Below are 23491 nucleotides of genomic sequence, written 5' to 3' on the forward strand. Positions count from 1 at the left end.
ATTCCTATACACCAGTAATAGACTTAAGGAGAGCCAAATCAAGAACGAACTGCCATTCACAATTGCTACAAAGGGAATAAAATACCTAGGAATACAACTAACAAGGAACGTAAAGGACCTCTTCAAGGAGAACTACAAGCCATTGCTCAACGAAATAAGAGAGGATACAAACAGATGGAGAAACATTCCATGTTCATGGTTAGGAAGAATCAACATCGTGAAAATGGCCATACTGCCCAAAGTAATTTACAGATTCAACGCTATTCCCATCAAGCTACCAATGACCTTCTTCACAGAACTGGAAAAAAACACCTTAAACTTCATATGGAGCCAAAAGAGAGCCCGCATAGCCAAGTCAATTCTAAGCAAAAAGAACAAAGCAGGAGGCATCACACTACCGGACTTCAAACTATACTACAAGGCTACAGTAATCAAAACAGCATGATACTGGTACCAAAACAGAGATATAGACCAATGGAACAGAACAGAGGCCTCACAGGAAATACAACATACCCACAATCATCTGGTCTTTGACAAACCTGACAAAAACAAGCAATGGGGAAAGGACTCCCTGTTTAATAAATGGTGTTGGGAAAACTGGCTAGCCATGTGCAGAAAGCAGAAACAGGACCCCTTCCTGACACCTTACACCAAAATTAACTCCAGATGGATTAAAGACTTAAACTTCAGACCTAACACCATAAAAACCCTGGAAGAAAATCTAGGCAAAACCATTCAGGACATAGGTGTAGGCAAGGACTTCATGACCAAAATGCCAAAAGCAAGGGCAACAAAAGCCAAAATAGACAAATGGGACCTAATCAAACTCCACAGCTTCTGCACGGCAAAAGAAACAGTCAGTAGAGTGAATCGGCAACCAACAGAATGGGAAAAAATGTTTGCAGTCTACCCATCTGACAAGGGGCTGATATCCAGAATTTACAAAGAACTAAAGCAGATCTACAAGAAAAAAACAAACAAGCCCATTCAAAAATGGGCAAAGGATATGAACAGATACTTTACAAAAGAAGACATACAGGAGGCCAACAAACATATGAAAAAATGCTCATCATCACTGGTCATCAGAGAAATGCAAATCAAAACCACATTGAGATACCATCTCACACCAGTTAGAATGGCGATCATTAAAAAATCGGGAAACAACAGATGCTGGAGAGGATGTGGAGAAATAGGAACACTTTTACACTGTTGGTGGGAATGTAAATTAATTCAACCATTGTGGAAGACAGTGTGGCGATTCCTCAAGGACCTAAAAATAGAAATCCCACTTGACCCAGCAATCCCATTACTGGGTATATATCCAAAGGATTATAAATCATTCTACTACAAGGACACGTGCACACGAATGTTCATTGCAGCACTGTTTACAATAGCAAAGACCTGGAACCAACCCAAATGCCCAACGATGATAGACTGGATAGGGAAAATGTGGTACATATACACCATGGAATATTATGCAGCCATCAAAAACGATGAGTTCACGTCCTTTGTAGGGACATGGATGAACCTGGAAACCATCATTCTCAGCAAACTGACCCAAGAGCAGAAAATCAAACACCGTATATTCTCACTCATAGGCGGGTGTTGAACAATGAGAACACATGGACACAGGGAGGGAAGCACTACACACTGGGGTCCGTTGGGGGAAATGGGGGAGGGACGGGCGGGTGGGGAGGTGGGAAGAGATAGCATGGGGAGAAATGACAGATACAGGTGAGGGGACGGAAGACAGCAAACCACACTGCCATGTGTGTACCTATGCAACAATCTTGCATGTTCTTCACATGTACCCCAAAACCTAAAATGCAATAAAAAAAATAAAATAAAATAAAAAAATAAAATAAAATAAAATAAACACACACAAAAGACAGGAATAACCTATAATAAAAACTAATTTTCTTTTTCTTTTTCTTTTTTTTTTTTTTTTTGAGCTAGAATTCAATAGTGTGGTCTCAGCTTACTGCGACCTCCACCTCCAGGTTCAAGTGATTCTCCTGTCTCAGCCTCCCAAGTAGCTGAGATTACAGGTGCAAGCTGCCATGCCTGGCTAATTTTTGGTATTTTTAGTAGAGATGGGGTTTCACCATGTTCTCCACGCTGGCCTTGAATTCCTGAACTCAGGCAATCCACCCACCTTGGCCTCCCAAACTGCTAGGATTACAGGTGTGAGCCATTACCCCCAGCCATAAAAACTAATTTTCAATAGTTGGGAAGAGCTGAATATTCCCCACAGTAATTATAGATTTTTTTATGAAGTTAGAAATGAACTGTACAAAATATTTTCATTTCTCAGAAAATATTTTTTTTTTGTTTCTCCACACCTTCAGAACCTTTGTGATATGCTCCCAGGTATCACTTGTGGCACACGACTTCCCAGCTTGTTATCTGTATGAACTGAGCTCAACCCCTGTTAGTCGCTGGAGGCCTTACATTATTTACACACCGTCATATCCCTCACAGGGCCAAACACAGTACTTCACACAAAGCTTAAGCTCAGCAGATGACTGGTGCATAAGTCACTCTGCAGGGCGCTGGTGACAAGTGGTTGTCTTTTCCCAGACCCTCTGCTCCCTGTTCCTCTTCCTCACCTAAACATTAATAGGAGCAAATTCAATGATCTTGTAAATCCCTCTCAAATACAAATATGTATGAAGCTAAATTTGTAGACTTTTCAGAAGTGTCAGCCATGTGGTGACAGGCAACATGTTGGACAAAATCTTTTCATCACAGTAACATTAGCCAGTCAGGATGGAGAGGCAGCTGTTTCAGCAGAAGCCATGTGACTGAACAAGATGTCTATGGGAGCCACAGCCAGACCTGAGGAGCATCAGCAATGCCAACAGACCTCTAGGAAGGCCAATCAGCCAGGTGAGACCACCAGGCATTAATCAAGCTGAGAAGACACCCAACATACACCAGCCCCATGCTCCAACAGCCAACGCCAACAGAATGCCGAGAACAGTTATATTTCAGGGGAACAAGGGGGCTGGCTGCCCATCCACTCGCAAGACCCGTGAGGATAGAAAAATGCCTACTTTGACAGGAGAGCCTCTCCACTCGCCATGTACCCACAGAGGCTACCCTGAGAAACAGGGAGACATAGAAATACTGGCATCTTTTACTAAAGGACACTAAAAAGTTAAATAGAGAGACGTTTTAAATTCCTGTATTAGAATAATTTTACTAAAGGATGCTTCTTCCCTGCTCCCCTTTTTCTGGCCATTCAGCAGGATGGAGGTTCATATACACAAACATCACATCACTTAGAGAAAAACAAAGAAGCTACATTTTCTTTCCATATTTGAGTGTAATATGAGTTACATTTTAGCAGTCCTGTCTTAATCACAGCATAAATGTTAACTGTTGTGTAAGTGGTAGGATACAGTTTTATGCATTCAAGCTTCATAGAGTTTGTCTATTCAAAGCCCTACCCACTCGCACCCCTAGCAAGCTGGAAGCTGCTATAACCACAGCTGAATTAAAATTGTCAACCTCCCTCACAGCCTAAAGGCCCAAACAAGGCAGTGTTAGAAGCGTCTTACTAGTCCCAAGGGAATTATTAGGCTGCCTTTTCCTACACTGTTATTTTATCATTCCTCACTGATTCTTCCCTGACTCTGCTTAAAATACAAGAGTTAGAAACAGTACATTCTGGGTAACTTGATTTGGCTCTCTGTTGGAAGGAGATACCATGACTGTTCTTTTTTCCCCCAGAGATAGTACCCTTGACAACCGATTCAGTCACTTTTTTTTTTTCTAATTATCTATTCAGTTTGGGTATAAAAGTTATTTTGTATAAAATAGAAATTCTGTTTCTTCAAAGTAGCTTAGAAACCTTGTAGCAGCTTCACTTCCCCCCTGCTTTAAAGATTCTTTTTTAAATGAGAAAAATCTCCATTCCTTTCTTATTTTTAGAAATGCATTTGTATAGAACAAATTTTTTTTTTTTTTTTTTTTTTTTGAGACTGAGTTTCGCTCTTGTTACCCAGGCTGGAGTGCAATGGCGTGATCTCAGCTCACTGCAACCTCCGCCTCCTGGGTTCAGGCAATTCTCCTGCCTCAGCCTCCTGAGTAGCTGGGATTACAGGGACACGCCGCCATGCCCAGCTACTTTTTTGTATTTTTAGTAGAGACAGGGTTTCACCATGTTGACCAGGATGGTCTCGATCTCTTGACCTCATGATCCACCCGCCTCAGCCTCCCAAAGTGCTGGGATTACAGGCGTGAGCCACCACGCCGAGCCCCAAAATTGTTCTAACATAGAGACATTAAATGGTTTCCTTGCATTATTTTGAAGACACTTAGAAGACAGCAAATTAGAGGGGCCTAATGTAGATAGGTTCACACAGGTAGATATCAGTAGCCTTTAAATTTCAAAATGGTTATTAAAAGGTACACAAAATTGGGTTTTCAGCACATGAATGGACAGAGTAAGAATCAAGAGGGCACTTGAATAAAATACAAACGAAGCAACATAGAACTAAGAATGACATGGAAGCATGGAATTGTTTTTAACACAAAATGCAAGAGCACTAAGTTACCGAAAGCAGTATCAACATGGAGACAGCAGGGAAGTTTTGTGGTCAAGGCAGGACTTGGGCATCCCCCTGAGGGACGGATAGAATTTGACTACAAAAGGCTGGGCGTGGTGGCTCACACCTGTAATCCCAGCACTTTGGGAGTCCAAGGCAGGTAGATCATTTGAGGTCAGGAGTGTGAGACCAGCCTGGCCAACATGGTAAAATGCCATCTCTACTAAAAATAACAACAACAAAAAAAGCTGGGCATGATGGCATAGGCCTGCAATCCGAGCTACTTGGGAAGCTGAGACAGAAGAATTGCTTGAACTAAGGAGGTTTTGATTGCAGTAAGCTGAGATTGTGCCACTGCACTCCAGCCTGCATCACAGAGCAAGACTCTGTCTCCAAAAAAAAGAAAAGAAGAAAAAAGAATTTGACTGGAAAAAGGCAAGAAGAGCAGAGGAAAGAGCAAGAGTATCACACTGCCATGAGGAAGTAAAGAGGTGTGGGCTAGGGATGAAAAGAATAGGATAGGATCATGCATGTGCAACCACAGGAAGTACTGTGACAATGAACTGAATGAGGACAATATCCATGGACATCTTTTCTCTGATCATAGTTTATTCCAAGTCTAGATAAGCCAAAGCTTAGCTCTCCAGAATTAGGCCAAAAGCATTCTACCATAACATAAATGTTGGCTTGTAATTCTAGTATAGAAAAAAAAAAAGGTATATACTGTCTCTCTCTAGAAGAGAACTGCAATGGTTCAATGATTTTATCTTTATATATTTATTACTTTAGAACAGATAGGCCCATAGGTCCCCAATGACAATTTTTCTGCAGGAGTCAGTTACTGCTCCGAAATGCACACATTCACACCAACAGAAAAAACTTGCTGATAAACATGGCATGCTATAGCAATTCTCAAGTCCAGAGCCGAAGGTTTGTGTTTGTAGTGATCAGTGTGACAAAAGACTGCAAGTAATATGGAGTCAATATTAGGATGCAAATTTTAAAACTTTTCATTTTTAGAAATTACAATAGACTCTGGGTTTCTCTATAACAAGGTCATTTCACTGGCATTCCATTTTGCTTTCCGAGTGGGGGAGAAGGGAGTGGAGTTAAATCACGAGGACAGCTTGCAAGTTTATTTCCACAGCCCTTATGGCCCTGTGAATCTGGGCATGCCCATGGGGTTATGCACCCCTCCATCTTGTGTGCAGGACAGGAAAGGTTGAGAGGAGCTGCTGGAGAATACCAGTCCCAAACAGTCACTGCCAGCCACAGCCTTGTCTGGTTTAAAAACATGCCACTCCTTTTTAGAAAGCTTGTTAAAGGTTATTGAACTGCTCCTCGACTTTTCTCAGGATACTTCTGACCTATATTAAGAGCATATCACAATAAAGGACATTTCCTACAGTCAGACTAATTGAATGCTGTCTGAATCCTGCTTTACCATTGCAAGGCCCTTTATAGACAGTGGTGATGGGAAATCCATAATCATTTTACCAGAGCTTGGTCTGGCACTTTTATACAGTCTGTTTATGATTTTATAGAAAAGGGTCCTAGAATGATGCCTGTAACTTCTGGGGAAGGACACATGATATCAGGTGTTAAAAGCACAGTCATTAGAGCCAGACACACACAGATTCAAACACCAAAACTCCACTTAACCCTTATGTGACCTTGGACAGGTTACCCAATCTCTGTACCTAATTTCCTCACTTATTTAATAGAGATAATAATGGTACCTGTCTTATTCTTCTAAAAGTAAAATAATGAATATAAAGCATTTAGCACAGTGCCTGACATAAAATACATTCTCTATAATCAACCTTTCTCTTAGCATGGTCTCATTATTATTCTGAAGCTTATTTATTCTCCTAAAAACAGTCCATATTAACGATTCAGCATTGTCATTTAATAGATTTTATTTATTTTTTTCTCTTATATTTTATTTTTTTTTATTTTTCTGGGTAAATAAGTAGTTGTATATATTTATGGGATACATGAGATGTTTCAATATAGGCATACAGTGTGAAATAAGCACCTCGGGAGTACCTATCTTCTCAAACATTTATCCTTTGAGTTACAAAAAAATCCAATTGCACTTTTTAAGCTATTTTAAAATGTAAAATTAGGTTACTATTGACTATAGTCACCATGCTGTGCTATCAAAGAGTAGGTCTTACTCATTCTTTTTAACTATTTTTTGGTACCTATTAACCATCCCCACTTCCTCACTAACCCCTAATTACCCTTCCTAGACTCTGGTAACCATCCTTCTACTGTGTTCATGAGTTCAATTGTTTTCATTTGAAATCCCACAAATAAGAACATGCAATGTTTGTCTTTCTGTGCCTAGCTTACGTCATTCAACATAATGCCCTCCAGCTCCACCCACGTTGCTGCAAATGACTGGCTCTCATTCTTTTTTATGGCCGAATAGTACTCTACTGTGTATATGTACCACATTTACTGTATTCATTCATCTATTGATGGACACTGAGGTTGCTTCTAAATCTTAGCTATTGTTGACAGTGGTGCAATAAATATAGGAGTGCAGGTATCTTTTGGATATATAACTTTTCTTTCAGGCATATACCCAGCAGTGGGATTGTTGGATACTATGGTAGTTCAATTTTTACTTTTCTGAGAAACTGTTCTCCATAGTGGTTGTACTAATTTACATTCCCACCAACAGTGACCAAGGGTTCCCTTTTCTCCACACCCTCCCCAACATTTGTTATTGCTGTCTTTTGAACATAAGCCACTGTCTTTTGAATATAGGCCATTTTAACTGGGGTGAAATGATATCTCACTGTAGTTTTGATTTGCATCTCTGCGATGATCAGTGGTGTTAAGCACCTTTTCATAAACCTGTTTGTCATTTATATGTCCTTTCTTGAGAAATGTCTATTTAGATCTTTTGCCCATTTTTAAATCAGATCATTAGATTTTTTCCTATAGAGTTGATTTCCTTATATATTATGGCTATTAATCCCTTGCCAGATAGATAACTTGCAAATATTTTCTCCCATTCTGTAAGTTGTCTCTTCACTCTGTTCACTGTATCCTTGCTGTGCAGGAAGATTTTTAACTTGACATGATCTCATTTGTCCATTATTGCATTGGTTGCCTGTGCTTGCTGAGTGTTGCTCAAGAAATTTTTACCCAGATCAATTTTCTGAAAATTTCCTCCAATCTAGTAGTTCCATACTTTCAGCTCTAAAAGTCTTTAATCTTTTTTGATTAGTTTTTTTATATATGGCAAGAAATAGGAGTCAAGTTTCATTCTTCTGCATATGGATAGCCAGTTTTCCCAGCACCATTTATTAAGGAGACTGTTTTCCCCAGTGTATGTCTTGGCACCTTGTTGAAAATGAGTTCACTGTAGGTGTGTGGGTTTGTTTCTTGGTTCTCTATTCTGTTCCACTGGTCTATGTGTTTGTTTTCATATAATTACCATGCTGTTTTGGTTACTATAGCTCTGTAGCATACTTTGAAGTCAGATAAAGTGATTTCTCCAGTTGGGTTGTTTTTGCTTAGGGTAGCCTTCGCTAGTCCAGGTCTTTTGTGGTTTCTCATAAACTTTTAAGATTTTTTTTTTTGTATTTCTGGAAAGAATGCCATTGGTATTTTGATTGGGATTGTACTGAATCTGTAGATTGCTGTGAACATTTTAACAATATTGATTACTCTAATCCATGAACATAAAATATTTTTACGATTTACATCAGTGTTTTACAATTTTCATTATAGAAATCTTTCACTTCTTTGGTTAGTTCCTAGGTATTTAATTTTATTTGTGACTATTGTAAATGCTGGTGTAAATGGTGGGGGTGAGGTTGTGTAAGTGATTCAGGACTGTTTTTTCCATCTCTTCAGTGCTCCTTTCAGCAATATGGAACTAAAACCAGGTATTATAGATGCTCACCACATTTTTTTTTTTTTTTTTGAGATGGATTCTTGCTCTGTCGCCCAGGCTGGAGTGCAGTGGCACAATCTCAGCTTACTTCAACCTCTGCCTCCCGAGTTAAAGCAATTCTGCCTCAGCCTTTTGAGTAGCTGGGAATACAGGGGTGTGCCACCATGTCCAGCTAATTTTTGTATTTTTAGTAGAGATGAGGTTTCACCATGTTGGTCAGGCTGGTCTCGAATTCCTTACACTGTGATCCACCCACCTTGGCCTCCCAAAGTGCTGGGATTACAGGCATGAGCCACAGCAGATTTTTGGTTCTTGTGAGGGTGTTTTTTTCTGTGTAGACAGTTGTTAAATTAGTGTCCTTGCCTGGGAAACAATTAGTGGAGCCTTCTATTCCCTCATCTTGCTCCGCCTCCTTCTCAACAATCGTCATTTTTTAACTAGTAAGAGTTACCCTTGTTATGTTTGTACAGGTATTTCTCTCTGAACCTACTTTCTTATCTATGACATAAACACCTTACTGTTGGGTCTGCTAATATCCCAGAACTGAAAGAGTCAACAATATGGGAAGGTATTCTAGAAACAGAAGTGCTCTGTATATGTAAAAATTTTTAACTGAAATTTGAATCCATAACTCATAATTCATTCTGACATGCCTTTGTTTATCCAAGGTGATCGCTTATTTTAGAATTATGTTTTTTTTTTTTTATCATGACTCAAGTCCTGTTCCCAAGCCTTCCCTAATTAATTTTAATTCATTTTAATCATATAGTGATTCAGTATCTTCATGTGATAATGATTCACGTGTTCTAATTTGCCAAATGTTGCTTCTAGATTATTTTTAGAAACATTCTGTTGAGCTCTTTCTTAGGAAAGTCACGACTTGGATAGCAAACAGGATGGAGTTATTATTTTATTTCAACTTAAGCTCAATCATATGTTTTATCCTGATTTAGATCACCTACCCATATAACGATGATAATTTAGAAGCTGCATGGTACAGCTGGTGAGGCATGGACTTCTGGGATTTGAATACCAGCTATTTATTAGCTGGATTTAATTTTCCACAATTTATCTTTCAAAATGTGCATCTGAAAAATGGGGATAGTAACTCCCTCTTAAATGAGACAGTGATCTTAAAGAGCAGAATATAGTCCCTGAACATGATAAATGTTGTCTGTGTAAGAATACAATGGCACAAGAGAGCATCTACTTACAGTTCACAGATGCCAGCTCTAGAAGGAATGAGAGGCACAAGTTGCAATAAAAGCTTGACACCATTTTGCCATTCTTCTTCTCTTTCAAATTCACAGTACAAGTAGCTACATTCATCAGAGGAAAACTGGTAGAAAACGTAAGTATCTTGAAAGTACAGGTGCTGGTCCACTGTTTGAAACAAAAAAATGTACAGATCAGTTTTTTAAAGGATATTACTCAGAGAATAATAATTCAAATGATAAACTGAAAGCCCTAACAATTATTAGGTAGAAATCAGGGTTAAGACTATAATTATACATTCTAAGCTCGTTTATGTTTATAATCCCATTGAATTGGAAAGGACCTACTGGCTAGTCTATTTTTACTACTCGAAGCTTTGGCCAGCATATTCACATGTATATATTTTTTCTGCTTCAGAGACAGGTGCAGATAAAATCAATAGTAATTCAAGGAGGATGGGAAGAAATCTTTTTTAGTGTCCCAAAGCAAATTAGTACATTTAACTACTTTAGTGATACACACATACAACACAATGGCAAGTTTTAGATCAATGGTTCTCCACCAAGGGTGACTGTGCCTCCCCCAGGGGACGTGTGGTAATGTCTAGACATTTTTGGTTGTCACATTCACTGGGCAGGGTGCTACTGGTATTGGAGGGAATAAAGGGATGCTGCTAAAAATCCAATAATGCACAGGACAGCCCTTCACAACAAAGAATTATCTAACCCAAATGTCAATACTACCAAGGTGGGGAAACCCTGTTTTAAAGGAATCAAGAGCTAGAGATTTTTTAAAAAAGCATTAGTACGAAACGTTTTGCTAAGCAAAACCCTGTAACTATGAAGTATGCTAATAATGGCTCCATTCCTCAAAGGTAGTTAACCAAATTTATAAATTAGAGTATTAGGTGCTGGGTATTACTGACTAGGTAAGAAGATTACACCCACGTCCCTATCTATACCATTCTTTCACAACAGGACCAGGGGTATGCCCTTGATATTTATTACCAATAAGAAAAAAGGGCTTTTCAGTGCCCAACTAGCAGCTGAGAGACTGAGCTAAATAAAGAATCCAGATTGCTCAGTTTCTAATCCTTCAATTCTCTGGGCTCAACTAAGAAAAGAGATATCCATCACCTATTTTAGTTCCCAGTTAACATCTATTTTCTGTTCCGTTTAAACAGCTAATTTTCATAGGTCATATCTCTACGTGTTCTTGATTACTTAGCCAATTAAAATGGCATACACATCCCACTCATAAAATCAGTTTCTGATGACTATCCTAAGTACAACAAGATAAATCACACACTTAGAGCAATTAAAGCTGTCACTGATTTTGAAAAAGTGTGTAAGCAGCATATTGATTTCAGAAGAAAGGAGGTAGAGGAAGGACTCTTACAGGTATTATTAGTCTATGAATCAGCAAGTACCTAATAATTTTTACAAGAAGTGTAACAGAAATAAGTGAATCAAAAGATGACCTGTCACTTAGAAAATAAGAGAAAATACAAATACTTATCTTCAAAAATATTTCCATCCAGACTGTAACATCCTCTAGAAAATCAAGTGTATTTTCATCTGACAGCTTAATAAAATAATGATGCTGTGCTTTCAAGACATAATACTAACCTGGTAACAGAATTCCCATGTCCAGTAGGAGCTGCCAGACTCCTATGGCCATAGATCTGCACTGGACAAAAGGACAGTGTTCTAGAAGCCAGTCTACCAGTTCTGACCCAACGCAGCTCCTCCTGAAAAAAGCAAAGCCATTCACAGTAAGATATTGCTGACATTCACTTGCCAAAAAAAAAAAAAATGAATAAGACAAATAATATCTTTCATGTGCTTGCTTTTTTTAAACAAGCAACCTAAGAATAAATGGCATATACCTCTTATTCATCTTTCAGATTAAAGCTCAAATATCACTTCCTTAGTCAAATACTCCTCTATTTTTTCATCAAATCGCCTAACATTTAGTAAGTAAACGTCTTTACAAATGAACAGTATCTGCTTCTCTCACTAGCAAATAATTTTCAGGAGAGCAGGAACTTTATATTAAACTCACTATTAAATCCCAACAATTAGAACAGTCCATGATACATAGTAAGTTCGCAAAATATATTTGTTTGAAAAATGAAGGAATAAATTTAGCAGCCTTTTAAATAAAGATAATGCTTTTACCTTGATAAACTACATACCTCAAGTTGGTGGTGATAAACTTTGGTTCAACCTTTTATAGCTTTTTATCTATTCCTTTTGAGAACAAAATAATTCCAAGGTTAGACAAATTTGGGACCACAGTCAGTGGTATAGAGTTTTGTTTGCTACTCTTCAAACAAAGACTGAACACTAAAATTTACTCAAATAACAATAAATTTGATTGTTTACCTTTTTAATATAATCAATATAACTAGCTAAGTAGCCTAGGTCACCTAACTGTAAACCCGTATGTGTTGGATTCCACTAACCACGCACCAAAAATTATCTTTGTAATCTGTCTTAAAACATACAACTATATTTTTTTAAAAAGTCATAACCTGGGCATCACAGGTGGTATCATCATACCTATTTTTCAAATATTTATGAGCCTCATGGGAAAACAAAAAAAAATTCTGAAATGTTTTGTCATTTGCAGAAATTTCATCAAATTTCACCCTCCTTTATGAGAAAAGGTCATGAAAAAATATTTTTTTGAGACAGGGTCTTGCTCTGTCGCCCAGGGTCAAGCTCTGCATGCTGGATGAGCGATCCTCTCACCAAAGCCTCCTGAGTACCTGGGAATACAGGTACTCTCCACTGGCTAATGTTTGTTCTGTGTAGAGACTGGGTTTTGCCATGTTGCCTAGGATGGTCTCAAATTCCTGAGCTCAAGTGATCCACCCGCGTTGGCCACCCAAACTGCTGGGATTACAGGTGTGAGCCATGCATCTGGCCAAAATGTTTTTTAAAAATAATGTATCATATAATAACTATCTTTATATGCAGTACTGAAGGACCAAGAGATGCCAACACGTATTTGTATTCCTAAAGTAGAAAACTATTGCCTATTTTGCTGTCTCTTTTGATTAGCATAGTTACAAATACCCTAGAATCACTCCATAACCAACAATATGAACTGCCATGAGTACTACATTTTCTGCGGTGAAGAAAAATAAAGTAGTAAACTTTTCTGTTGAGATATTTGATCAAATATCCTAACTTTTCATCAAAAGCTAGAATATATTTTGTAAAGTGTCACTATTTGAAAGACACTCTGAGGCAATTAGGCCAATTCTAGACATGTTCAGAGGCATGTTAGCATAAGGCCTCATAAAGATTAACGGTGAAATATATGGATTTTTTTTTTTGAGAGAAAATGAGAAAACAGATGGCAACAAAACAGGCAATTAGACCAAACAGTCAAGATTAACTTCTAATTCTATAGGATACCTTTCATGTTAAAGGTTCAGAGTTAATTAACTAATTCCTTAACACCTCTGCCAATTAGCCAGCATCTCAGGGCTTTGAAAGCACTTTTATCTCATGGATTAAACACTGTATCACCTTAATTCATATTCTCAAAACAATGCAGCTCCTAAGCCTGCTCTGAGTGTCTGACATTACCTGGACTATGAAAGCACACAATAAAACATTTATTAAACAAACAAAACTGTCAAACTCTAAAGGTGGCCAGATGGACACAGCTGCTTGTTTGTTCACAGGTGATAAGGATGAAGCCTCTTAGAACAGGGCTTCTCAAAACTCTGCTTAGGAGTCACCTGGGCGGTTTTGTTAAAGTATAAATTCTGATACGGTAAGACTGGGTGGCACCTATGATTCCACATTTCTTTTTTTTTTTGAGACCGAGTTGTCGCCCAGGTCTGAGTGCAACAGTGTGATTTTGGCTCACTGCAAACGCTGCTTCCCGGGTTCAGGTGATTCTCCTGACTCAGCCTCCCAGTAGCTGGGACTACAGGCACCTGCCACCACGCTCAGCTAATTTTTGTAGTTTAGTAGAGCCAGGGTTTCCCCATGTTGGCTAGGCTGGTCTCGAACTCCTAACCTCAGGTGATCGACCCCCCCCCTTGGCCTCCCAAAGTGCTGGGATTACAGGCATGAGCCACTACACCCTGCCAGATTCTGCATTCCTAACAGGCTCTCAGGTGATGCTGGTGACAACAAAGATCCAATCTCCCAGCTTCCCCTTCTCACTGGGAAGGGCTCACTCAAAATGAGGCGGCATTGCCTCTGCATTTAATGCCTTGTCCCCATGCCTACAACAATCTGGTCAAAATACCTAAATCTACAGGACGTAGGGAAGAGCACTGAGAAAGAAAACAGAGTTGGTTGGAACAGAGCAATCTAAACACAGACAGCAGTTCCTACCCGCAGTGATTTTCAGTCTTGTACTCAATCCAGAAACTGCTCCAAATACATGCAGATCTAACTCCAGTTTCAATATTAGGTAGCAACGCTGTGATATGGGAATGATTAACTCAAAACCCCTATGACTGCTTAACAAAACAGGAATTTACCCAGTCTCTGAAGCTGAACATTTGATTTCTCTTAGCCTCCTCCTGTCTCTAGTTAGATTTTTAGCAATTAATTCAGAGTAATGCAGATACAAATCTTAAATATAAATCAGGTGATGGGATTTAGTGACTTACTGTGCAAAAGAAATAGAGTCTCTGAAACTGTGATTCTTCCCACAGTACAAAGTGAATAAAAAACATTTCAAAGTTTTGAAAGTGAGTTCTCATGTGGTATATGGGGAATACTTTACCTCAATTTACTACCAGACAAATGAAAATGATTCATCCCTAGGCAATCACATGAGCACTTCATGTTTAAACCCAGAATATTAACCAGTCCTTAGATTACAAAAGAATGCTGGTTCTGGCTAGATCACAGGAAAACACATGCTCTCCCCCATTCTCTTCCCATCAAATCTTAAACCTGTTCTAATTTGGATACATGGCTCTTTTTCCATGAACCTGATTAACGTGCATCTCTCAATCCTTTTTCAATCTCTATCTATGGAGGAACAATAAAGGGAAAAAAAATGAGAATAAGGATCGACCTTACAAATGGCCTGATGTAAATAAAATGAATCCTGTGAGCTTGCTCATGGCTATACTCAAAGACTTATACCTATAAATTTAGTTTTTTTTAAAAAAGGAGAAGTCAGATGTTTCTAGAGGTGATGGCATTATCTATTTTTTAAATTGCATTTTAGGTTTTGGGGTACATGTGAGGAACATGCAAGATTGTTGCACAGGTACACACGTGGCAGTGTGATTTGCTGCCTTCCCCCCCATCACCTATATCTGGCATTTCTCCCCATGCTACCTCTCCCCAACTCCCTACCCCCTGCTGTTCCTCCCTATTTCCCCCCAACAGACCCCAGTGTGTAGTGCTCCCCTCCCTGTGTCCATGTGTTCTCATTGTTCAACACCCATCTATGAGTGAGAACATGAGACGTTTGATTTTCTGTTCTTGTGTCAGTTTGCTGACAATGATGGTTTCCAGGTTCATCCATGTCCCTACAAAGGACACGAACTCATCGATTTTGATGGCTGCATAATATTCCATGGTGTATATGTGCCACATTTTCCCTGTACAGTCTACCATCGATGGGCATTTGGGTTGGTTCCAGGTCTTTGCTGTTATAAACTGTGCTGCAATGAACATTTGTGTGCATATGTCCTTATAGCAGAATGATTTATAATCCTTTGGATATATACCCAGTAATGGGATTGCCGGGTCAAATGGAATTTCTATTAAAGTGAGTTTCTATGTGAAGTCGTCCAACCAACACAGCCCTTTTACTCCCTGTCCTATTTGGTCTGGGCTCTAACCTTGTGGTTCTCAGATCTTGGGCTATGAACCCCTAATGGGAGGAAAAGGGTGGGTCTTGGAGCTTTTTAGAAAGCTCCACAAGTCCATACACACAAAAGCGTTGTTTGTAAACAGAATAGGTAAGTCTAGCCTGTAGCATAGTTTTCAAAACCTATGTAAATGCTAATGCGATTGATTAAATATGCTTAAAGTGTTAATTCACTGTGGTTTCTCCCCACACTTCACACTTTGCTCAATTAATGGCTCAGAAAAATATAGATTCTGTTAAGTCTGTGATGTTAAAAAGTGGTTTCAGGAAATGGTTACTGACTGAAAAGAGGCATAAAGAAACTTTCTGAGGTATGAAAATCCATTGTATCTGAATAGTGACTAAATGGATAATGATTACACAGATGTGTAATAAATAAAAGTTCAAGTTGTACACTTAAGATTTGTGCATTTAACTATACCAAAATTACGCCTCAGTACAAAGGAGGTTGTCTTACTCCAACAGTCTGGGAATTACTATCCCAAAAATCCAAGCCATGATAAAATTTTTCCATCTGCAGCAAACAGAAAAAAACAGGAATATTATAATGAATTTATCACAAAGCTAAGTTTATTTAACATAAAGGAACATCCTTTACTCTGAGAACTTCCTACATTTTTAGTGTCATGAATTCTGAGTATTCTTCCTACTCTTGATGGGTATTACAGGTCATTTCTTTGAAATAGAATAGTGATAAATGGTAGTGGTTTTTCTTTTTGTTTTCTTTCATAGTTTTGGCATCATTTGGTGTGGCAAAACAAAAGGCTAATAAATTACTTTTGGTTTTTTTCTTTAAACAGTTCCATGAAATGAAAACATGCGCATCAAGTTTTCAAAGTGACCATGCCTTGGTCCAGCTGTACTTTAAAACTGGCCATTTACCCACCTGTTTACTCTCATACCTCTGTCAAGGTGGACACCTGCCATCCCTTTCAGAGCCTCAATAAGGTCCCTAAAGAGGGGACCTATATTTATTAAAGTACCTAATGTAGCACCATTCCCTCACCCCCTGCAATATATCACATCTCAGGAAGCAGAGCGGAGACTGTATTAGGAGCTCATCCACACTTGCGGTTGGAAATTCCGTACCCTAATCTCAGAACTGGAATCTAACTGCAAACGAATGCACAAATAAGTTTAATGAAAAGTCACCAACAGTTTCTTTAATAAAACAAACAAACCCTCCTACTACTAATATTGTCTACCTCTCTTTGATCAAAGTTACAATTTTAACACAGGTTTTTTTTTTTTATCACAGAGAATTTCTGACAAGGTGTTAGAAAACTGTGCTACCTGTAAAACCCCTTGAGGTTCACTCTGTCCTTTATCAGGTCAGCTGCTTGAACGAAAATAATATTCCTCAGTGCTCTTCCTGCACAAGAAGAATTCTCTCCGTAAATCTAAATGGAAAAGACAGTCACTGTAAATATAAAATAATAATGTGACAATTTGTGACCTACCAAAACCATACTATATATATAAAATCATACATAGCCAAGTTTGCATGGCCGAGACATATTTTAGCCAAGATAGCTATAAAGCCTATAACTATCTTATTTTATTTTAGCTACAGGTCCACTTGCACTATTAAGCTATAACTACTCTCCAGATGCTAACCTGCTTTATTTAACTACAATTATAAATAATTTTCTTTTATACAAAATTTTCAGTGTAAAACATCCACTGTTTTTAAATACGATATTTATACCAATACAGCAAATTGAAGGATTTATATTATGTATTAAGTCTGCATATTGAGAATGCAAACATACACAGGTCTTAGAAGATGGAAAAATAATTTTCTTCCCTATCTAGTGAACATCTCAAACCATGACACAATTTGACAGCAGGCTGCTTTACTCTTCAGCTTCATTCAGCTGCGGAGTTCATAGTCGATTCCAAGTATCTGGTTTCATCTACTTCATGATTCCATCTATCAGATAAAAATTTCATTTAACTTCTTCTTTTAATCTTCTAATTCCCCCATATGGGTCTCCGATTCTTGGAGGATGAAGAAAGGTAGTTCTTAGATCTAGAGGTGGCTAGGTCCTACTTTATAATACTACCTTCTTCTCTATAACTAGCACCTTTCTCCAAAGCACAATGTTGTTTCACAAGCAAAGGGGGCTAAATGAAAATTAGCTGTCTTCATAAGGATAATGAACATTGATATATATTAGGGGTATATGCCTACATCGTTTTACTTTTTTCTTGGTAAACTTTTTATGTACCATATATATATATATATATATATATATATATATATATATATATTTCCAGAAGGGTCTTGCTCTGTCACCTAAGCTGGAGTTCAGTGGCAAGATCATGGCTCACTGCAGCCTCGACCTCCCAAGCTCAATCGATCCTCCCACCTCAGCCTCTTGAGTGGCTGAAACCACAGACACAAGCCATCAAGCACAGCTAATATCTGTATTTTGTATTTTTGTTCTTTTGAAGTGACAGATCTCCCTATGCTGCTCAGGCTGGTCTTGAACTTTTGGGCTCACACAATCTGCCCACCTTGCCCTCCCAAAGAGCTGGAATTACAGGTGTGAGCAAATGTACCTGGCCAAAATGTACTTCTCTCATGGCAAACAAATTGATAATATAATGATTATGACCTGACTGGGAGCATCAATCCTATCTTTTTACTTCTTTAATTTTCCTGATATCATCTCCTAAACACAAATTGGTAAGGAAGTAAGAAGGGAAGCAAATATTTTTTAACATGTTAAAACTATTAAAAACAAAAAACAAAGCTTGAACAAGCCAGATGACAGAAATTATTACCAAGGAAGCAGTGTGAGTCAGCTGACACTTGACTAGTTCTGACAGTGTACAATGGTCATTCACTCAGTCATTCAAAAAGCACATAATGAGCAGCTGTCAAGTGTCAGGTCTCTTCCTGATGCTGGGATACAGTGGTGAAGAAGGTAGAAAAGGTCTCAGCCCTCATAAAGCTCACAGTCTCCCATTAGCCTAAAAAATGCAACCCTTTGTTGACTGATTCTGTACTGCAACACAATGATAAACAACGAGGAAGTCAATCTCCTTTTACACAAAACTCAGTGTAAAATATATGTTATTGGTAAAATACAGGATTTTTAACAATAGATATGTTTATATTATATCATATTTATATTATATATATATATGCCCTGCCCCATTAATAATGCATTCATGTAAGAACCTGGAAGATGGGAACATAATTTTTTCACTATTTCGTGAATATCATGCATCATGACAACGATCAGAGCATCTCAAACACTTTGCTGCGTCATCCCTGGTGGAGAAGGTGATATGATGACTGCAGCATCCCTGCAAAACTCTGTGTGGTCAGGAGCAAAGGGAACAACTATAATTTGAGAATTGCACATCAGAATTTGTCAATCACTATTATAGAAAATGCAGTAAAAGAGAAAAGAAACATACCTGCGAAGGTGTATGTTCAAGGTACGGATTGGATATTCTTCTCGATAGAGTCTATATTAAAACAAAGAAAAAAAAATAGTTAGAACCAAATAAACTTTTGTACCCAAAAAGGAAAACATGAGCAATAGTGGCAGGGGCAGGCCTCTGCTAAAAAAAAAAAAAAAAAAAGAGCTTGAATCTCAAATCATGGTCCCTCCTGTCTTAGTATGCTTATTTTCACTCAACGTAAATATATCTGGTCAACATTTGTAATAACAGGACAGGATAGTCCACTTGAATGGTTCCCAGCAGAAGTACAATAGGAAGACTGGCATTTTCGTAGATCAGTCACTTTATTCTTGATGTGTTTTGGATTCCATTTCTCCTTTCCTTTTCCTCACTCTAACTCAGGCCTTCATCACTATACACCCAAATACCTGCTTCAGCTTCCCAGTGGATTTTTCTGCTCTCTAGTCAAATCCCTTGCAGGCCATCCTTCAAATCTCAACTAAGCAAATCTCCCTAAATCACCCCTTTGACTTACAGAGGGTCCCTATTGCTTATCTGAGTTAATCCATATCCTCTGGCTCACCACAGTCTGCCTTAAGATTTCCAATATTCTTTCCAACTCCCAACAAGGCTTCTTCAGTTTAGCAAGACCTACTTGTTAGAAGAACCTGCCACTCATAACCCTGCCTTTAGTCACGTCAGTCTTCATGTTAAAAGCCCTCCATCTTCCTTGATGATTCCCAGAATCCCACCGGACTTGAAGTTCAGTTTTGTGCAGTAGACTCCTGCATGAATCTCCTCCTGCTGGAGTGTGTTCCTCTTTGGAGCTCTGTTTTTGCTACTATTCAGTTGCAGTGCCTGGATGCTCAGCATTGTGGTATTGTTTGCAGTTTTTCTGTATGTGCATTTGCCCCAAGGAATCCATAAGCTCCTTGAGGGAGTGCTGAGAGCTTATACTGCTTTGCTTTTATGGCATCTAGCACACAATTGTGCATAAAGATGTTTACATTTCTACTCATTTATTTAGGTATTTCTATAACTGTATGAACTTAGTAAGTATTAGCTGAATGATTTGAATTGCAGGAGCTAATTTTTCCTGCCTAATGATCCAGGAAACAGCACCATCACCCACATAGGCTTAAGCACAATAGAGAACTATTATCATTTCCTATTGCAATATAAAAAAAAGAACAGAGAAACTAACATTTATTGAACTTCCAACCTATGTTTAAAAGCTCTTTACATTTCTATTCTAAGGCTTGCTATCTTTTGAGATCCTATAGCTTTTCAGCCTGCCGCCTCCATGTCATAGAAAAATTTGCTAAATGTACAAAACATACCCTCCAGTCTTCACTTTCCAGCATCTGAACCTTCTACTAAACTTTAGTCTAAAATGAGAGTTTCCATTCTGCCCCTTCTCTAGGCCACATGGCCTTCACACTTCTCCTAAACTAAAATAAAATGTATCAACTCTTTACCCAGAAATGCCAGTTGATACCCTGTTAAAGATGAGTAGCTTGATTCAAATAAAATAAATTTTATAAGGTAGAGAGCCCATTTTTAATTCGAGCCTTCTACTCTTGTCCAAATGTACTCCCAATCAGCCCCACCTATGCCTCATGTACCCTGAGCCTATGAAATGCAGTCCCTTATTGAAATACTGAACAATTCAAAATTGTTTTAAATCACAATTTATTTTTTTTTCTCTAAACAGGTAGACTTTTAAAATCACTATGGCAGACTAGAAATGACAATGTTTATTACTCATCTAATTGCCTGAATCAGCTCAGAAAAGCAAATAGTTTATATAATCTAGTTTAAAAAAAAAAATGGGCAGGTGCATTTTCACAGAAGAAAAGCCACTTCCCTTCCTGGCTGCTGCCAACCGGAATCTGGCTGTCTACATAATCGTGTTACACTCACACAATTCCACTTAACAGAAAGCTCCCTCATGGATGGCTTGTCTCAAAAAGTAGGTAAGGTGAGTAAATAAAGCAATGGGGTTCTTCTTTACTGAATAGATAGCAGTATTAGATAAGCTACTGGCCCTCAGCGACTCAACAAGCTCAACATAATAACTGCCTTTTACAGGACACAATTCCCAGACTGGCTGTCAGGAACTCCCTTGAAGCCCTCTCTTCACTGGTCCCAGGGGAGCTTTGTTTCATTAATGCTCTAGGACAGCGGTTCTCAAACTTGTTAGCTGAGCATGGGGAGCCAGAGAGCTTTGCCGAGCTCAGTCAAGCACTGACTCCCTAAACTTAAAACAACTACGGTAACTGTACTTCCGTAGAGACCACTTTATGTTAGTTTTCAGTACTGAACCAAAATAGCAAGGGCCAAAGGTTTAAGAAAAAAAGAACACAGGGAATATTCCATCCATTACCTCATTTTTAGCAGGTACTGGGAAAGAACTGTTACTTAATTTTATCAGAGGAACACCATGGGCCATCTTAACTGCTGCTGTAAATCACTCAAGATCTGCCCTCCCGGCATTTATTGGCAAGCATACTCCAAAAACGGCCTTGCAAACACCCTCCTCTTTCCATTTTAACATTCTCTCCCTGATATACAATTACTCAGCTGTTTTCATCCTATATTGGAATCCCTTGGTTTTATTTTTCCTTTCGGCATCCTGGGGTTCATCTCATCACTCCTGTGGCAACTTACTTCCATTCATTTCATTTTTGAAGCTCTTACTCAGCTGAGCACCAGGCACTGTGGGAAATTCCAGAAACACAAACATGGACAAGATACCATCCCTAATTTAGAAAACCGATTTGCCAGAAGGCATAGGATCTAAAGAACCTATTAAGCCCATGAATTCTTTTTCTTCATCCTAATCTCCCTATCAATTTGCTCTGCAATCTTAGATGGCTGGTCAGCAGGGTATCTTCTCTTAAATGGTGCCCACCATAATCTCACCAAATATAATGCCCAAAGCAATGATTCCTTTGTCCTCTATATTTTCAATTTCCTAGAATTACTTAAGTTGGATGCAATGATTCTTTCCTGAAAGACATATATATCCCAGAGAGATGAGAATACTAACAACACAAATGAAAACAGATTTTTAAATCAAATTTATTTCTCCTCCTTTCCATTTTAATGAACCTGGAAAATGGTTCCCTAACTGATTATAGGCAAACCTCATATTTTAAATGTGAATTAGTAAATTGCAATCCTTCAATATTAACAAATGGACTTCCAGAAAAAAATAATGGCATAATTCAAAAAATAATTGGTTAGCAACCATATATTACATTTTTTAAAGTCAGGTATATATTAAAGTATAATAGTTCATGAAGCTGACTCTGAAGCAAGCATGGAACTCATTCCAGAGTTACTAAAAATATCTTGCTAAACAGTGTAATAGACTTAAGGCATATTTTCCATTAGCCCTTAAAAGAGGCACAGTTTTCATCAGTTTTTAAAGGTGATGCCTTAACCCTATCCTTAGACTCAGTTGACGTACTTAGGCTACTAAGGGGTGACAGAAATAAAGAAAAAGGACTGAATCACTTCAGTCACTACAGAAGTACTACCTGCCCTTTTACTAACATGAACCAACAAGAACTCCCAAATGTATTGATAATGCAAGAATTAAGTTCATGATACAACTTTCTGCCAACTTCAGCCACTGTCCCTTTTCCTATTCTGGGTTATCAGGCAGGATATGAAGATGGAATAAGTACACTTGAACTTCTTACAAACTCAGGAAGCTCAAAAGCTGCATAACTAGCAGGCACTAGGTGAGGGATTATAAAGTAAAATAATAAAGGCTATGATCTATTAAGCTGCCCAACAGATTCTTAACACAAGAACTTGTGGGCCCTTCTTAAGCCCCGAATAAACTTACATCTCAACCAAAGCTTGATCAAGGTTAAAAGGACAGAATCCCAGCCAGATTATAAACTTGAGAATTACCCAGTCATCAAAGTGGGGATACTGGGTCAGGTGCGGTGGCTCACGTCACTCTATGATAACATGCTGAACATTATTAAGTAATAGTAACTGAGTTTCTGCTGTGTGCCAGAGATTTTTTTGGTGTTTTTTTCTTTTTCTTTTCTTTTCTTTTTTTTTTTTTAGACAGGCTTTCACTGTCATCCAAGCTGGAGTACAGCGGTGCAAGCACAGCTCACTGCAGCCTCAAACTCCCAGTTTCAACTGATCCTCCCACCTCAACCTCCAGAGTAGCTAAGACTACAGGCATGTACCACCATGTCCAGCTGATTTTTGTATTTTTTGTAGAGACAGGGTTTTGCCCTATTGCCCAAGCTGGTCTCAAACCCCTGGGCTCAAGCAAACTGCTCACCTCAGCTTCCGAAGGTGCTGCGATTACAGGCGTGAGCTACCACACCCAGCCTATACTAAATATTTCGCATGCATCACATTACTTAATACTTGAAAACCTATGAGGTAGGTACTATAATTAGTGCTATTTTGCAGACGACAAAATTAAAGAGGTTAAGAAGTCCGCCCAAGTTTGCAACCTAGCTGCAGTTATCGTCCCATACATGTC

The 23491-nt window shown here is 38.5% G+C and overlaps 1 protein-coding gene across 5 annotated transcripts in view; it reads right to left on the reverse strand.

The window, feature by feature from the left end:
* RAPGEF5 (Rap guanine nucleotide exchange factor 5) overlaps positions 1-23491 on the reverse strand; it is a 487242-nt gene that overhangs the window by 193259 nt on the left and 270492 nt on the right. For all 5 annotated transcript variants that reach the window (XM_074379608.1, XM_074379607.1, XM_074379606.1 and 2 more), the window contains exons 2-5: positions 18982-19032; positions 16843-16949; positions 11313-11434; positions 9684-9852 (exon numbers count right to left, since the gene is read on the reverse strand). In XM_074379608.1, the coding sequence (XP_074235709.1) occupies positions 9684-9852; positions 11313-11364 (221 nt within the window). In that variant the 5' untranslated portion in view covers positions 11365-11434; positions 16843-16949; positions 18982-19032. The remainder of the gene's footprint in view (positions 1-9683; positions 9853-11312; positions 11435-16842; positions 16950-18981; positions 19033-23491) is intronic.

This window comes from Saimiri boliviensis, chromosome 10 (genome assembly GCF_048565385.1).
Source record: "Saimiri boliviensis isolate mSaiBol1 chromosome 10, mSaiBol1.pri, whole genome shotgun sequence".
Taxonomy (NCBI): domain Eukaryota; kingdom Metazoa; phylum Chordata; class Mammalia; order Primates; family Cebidae; genus Saimiri; species Saimiri boliviensis.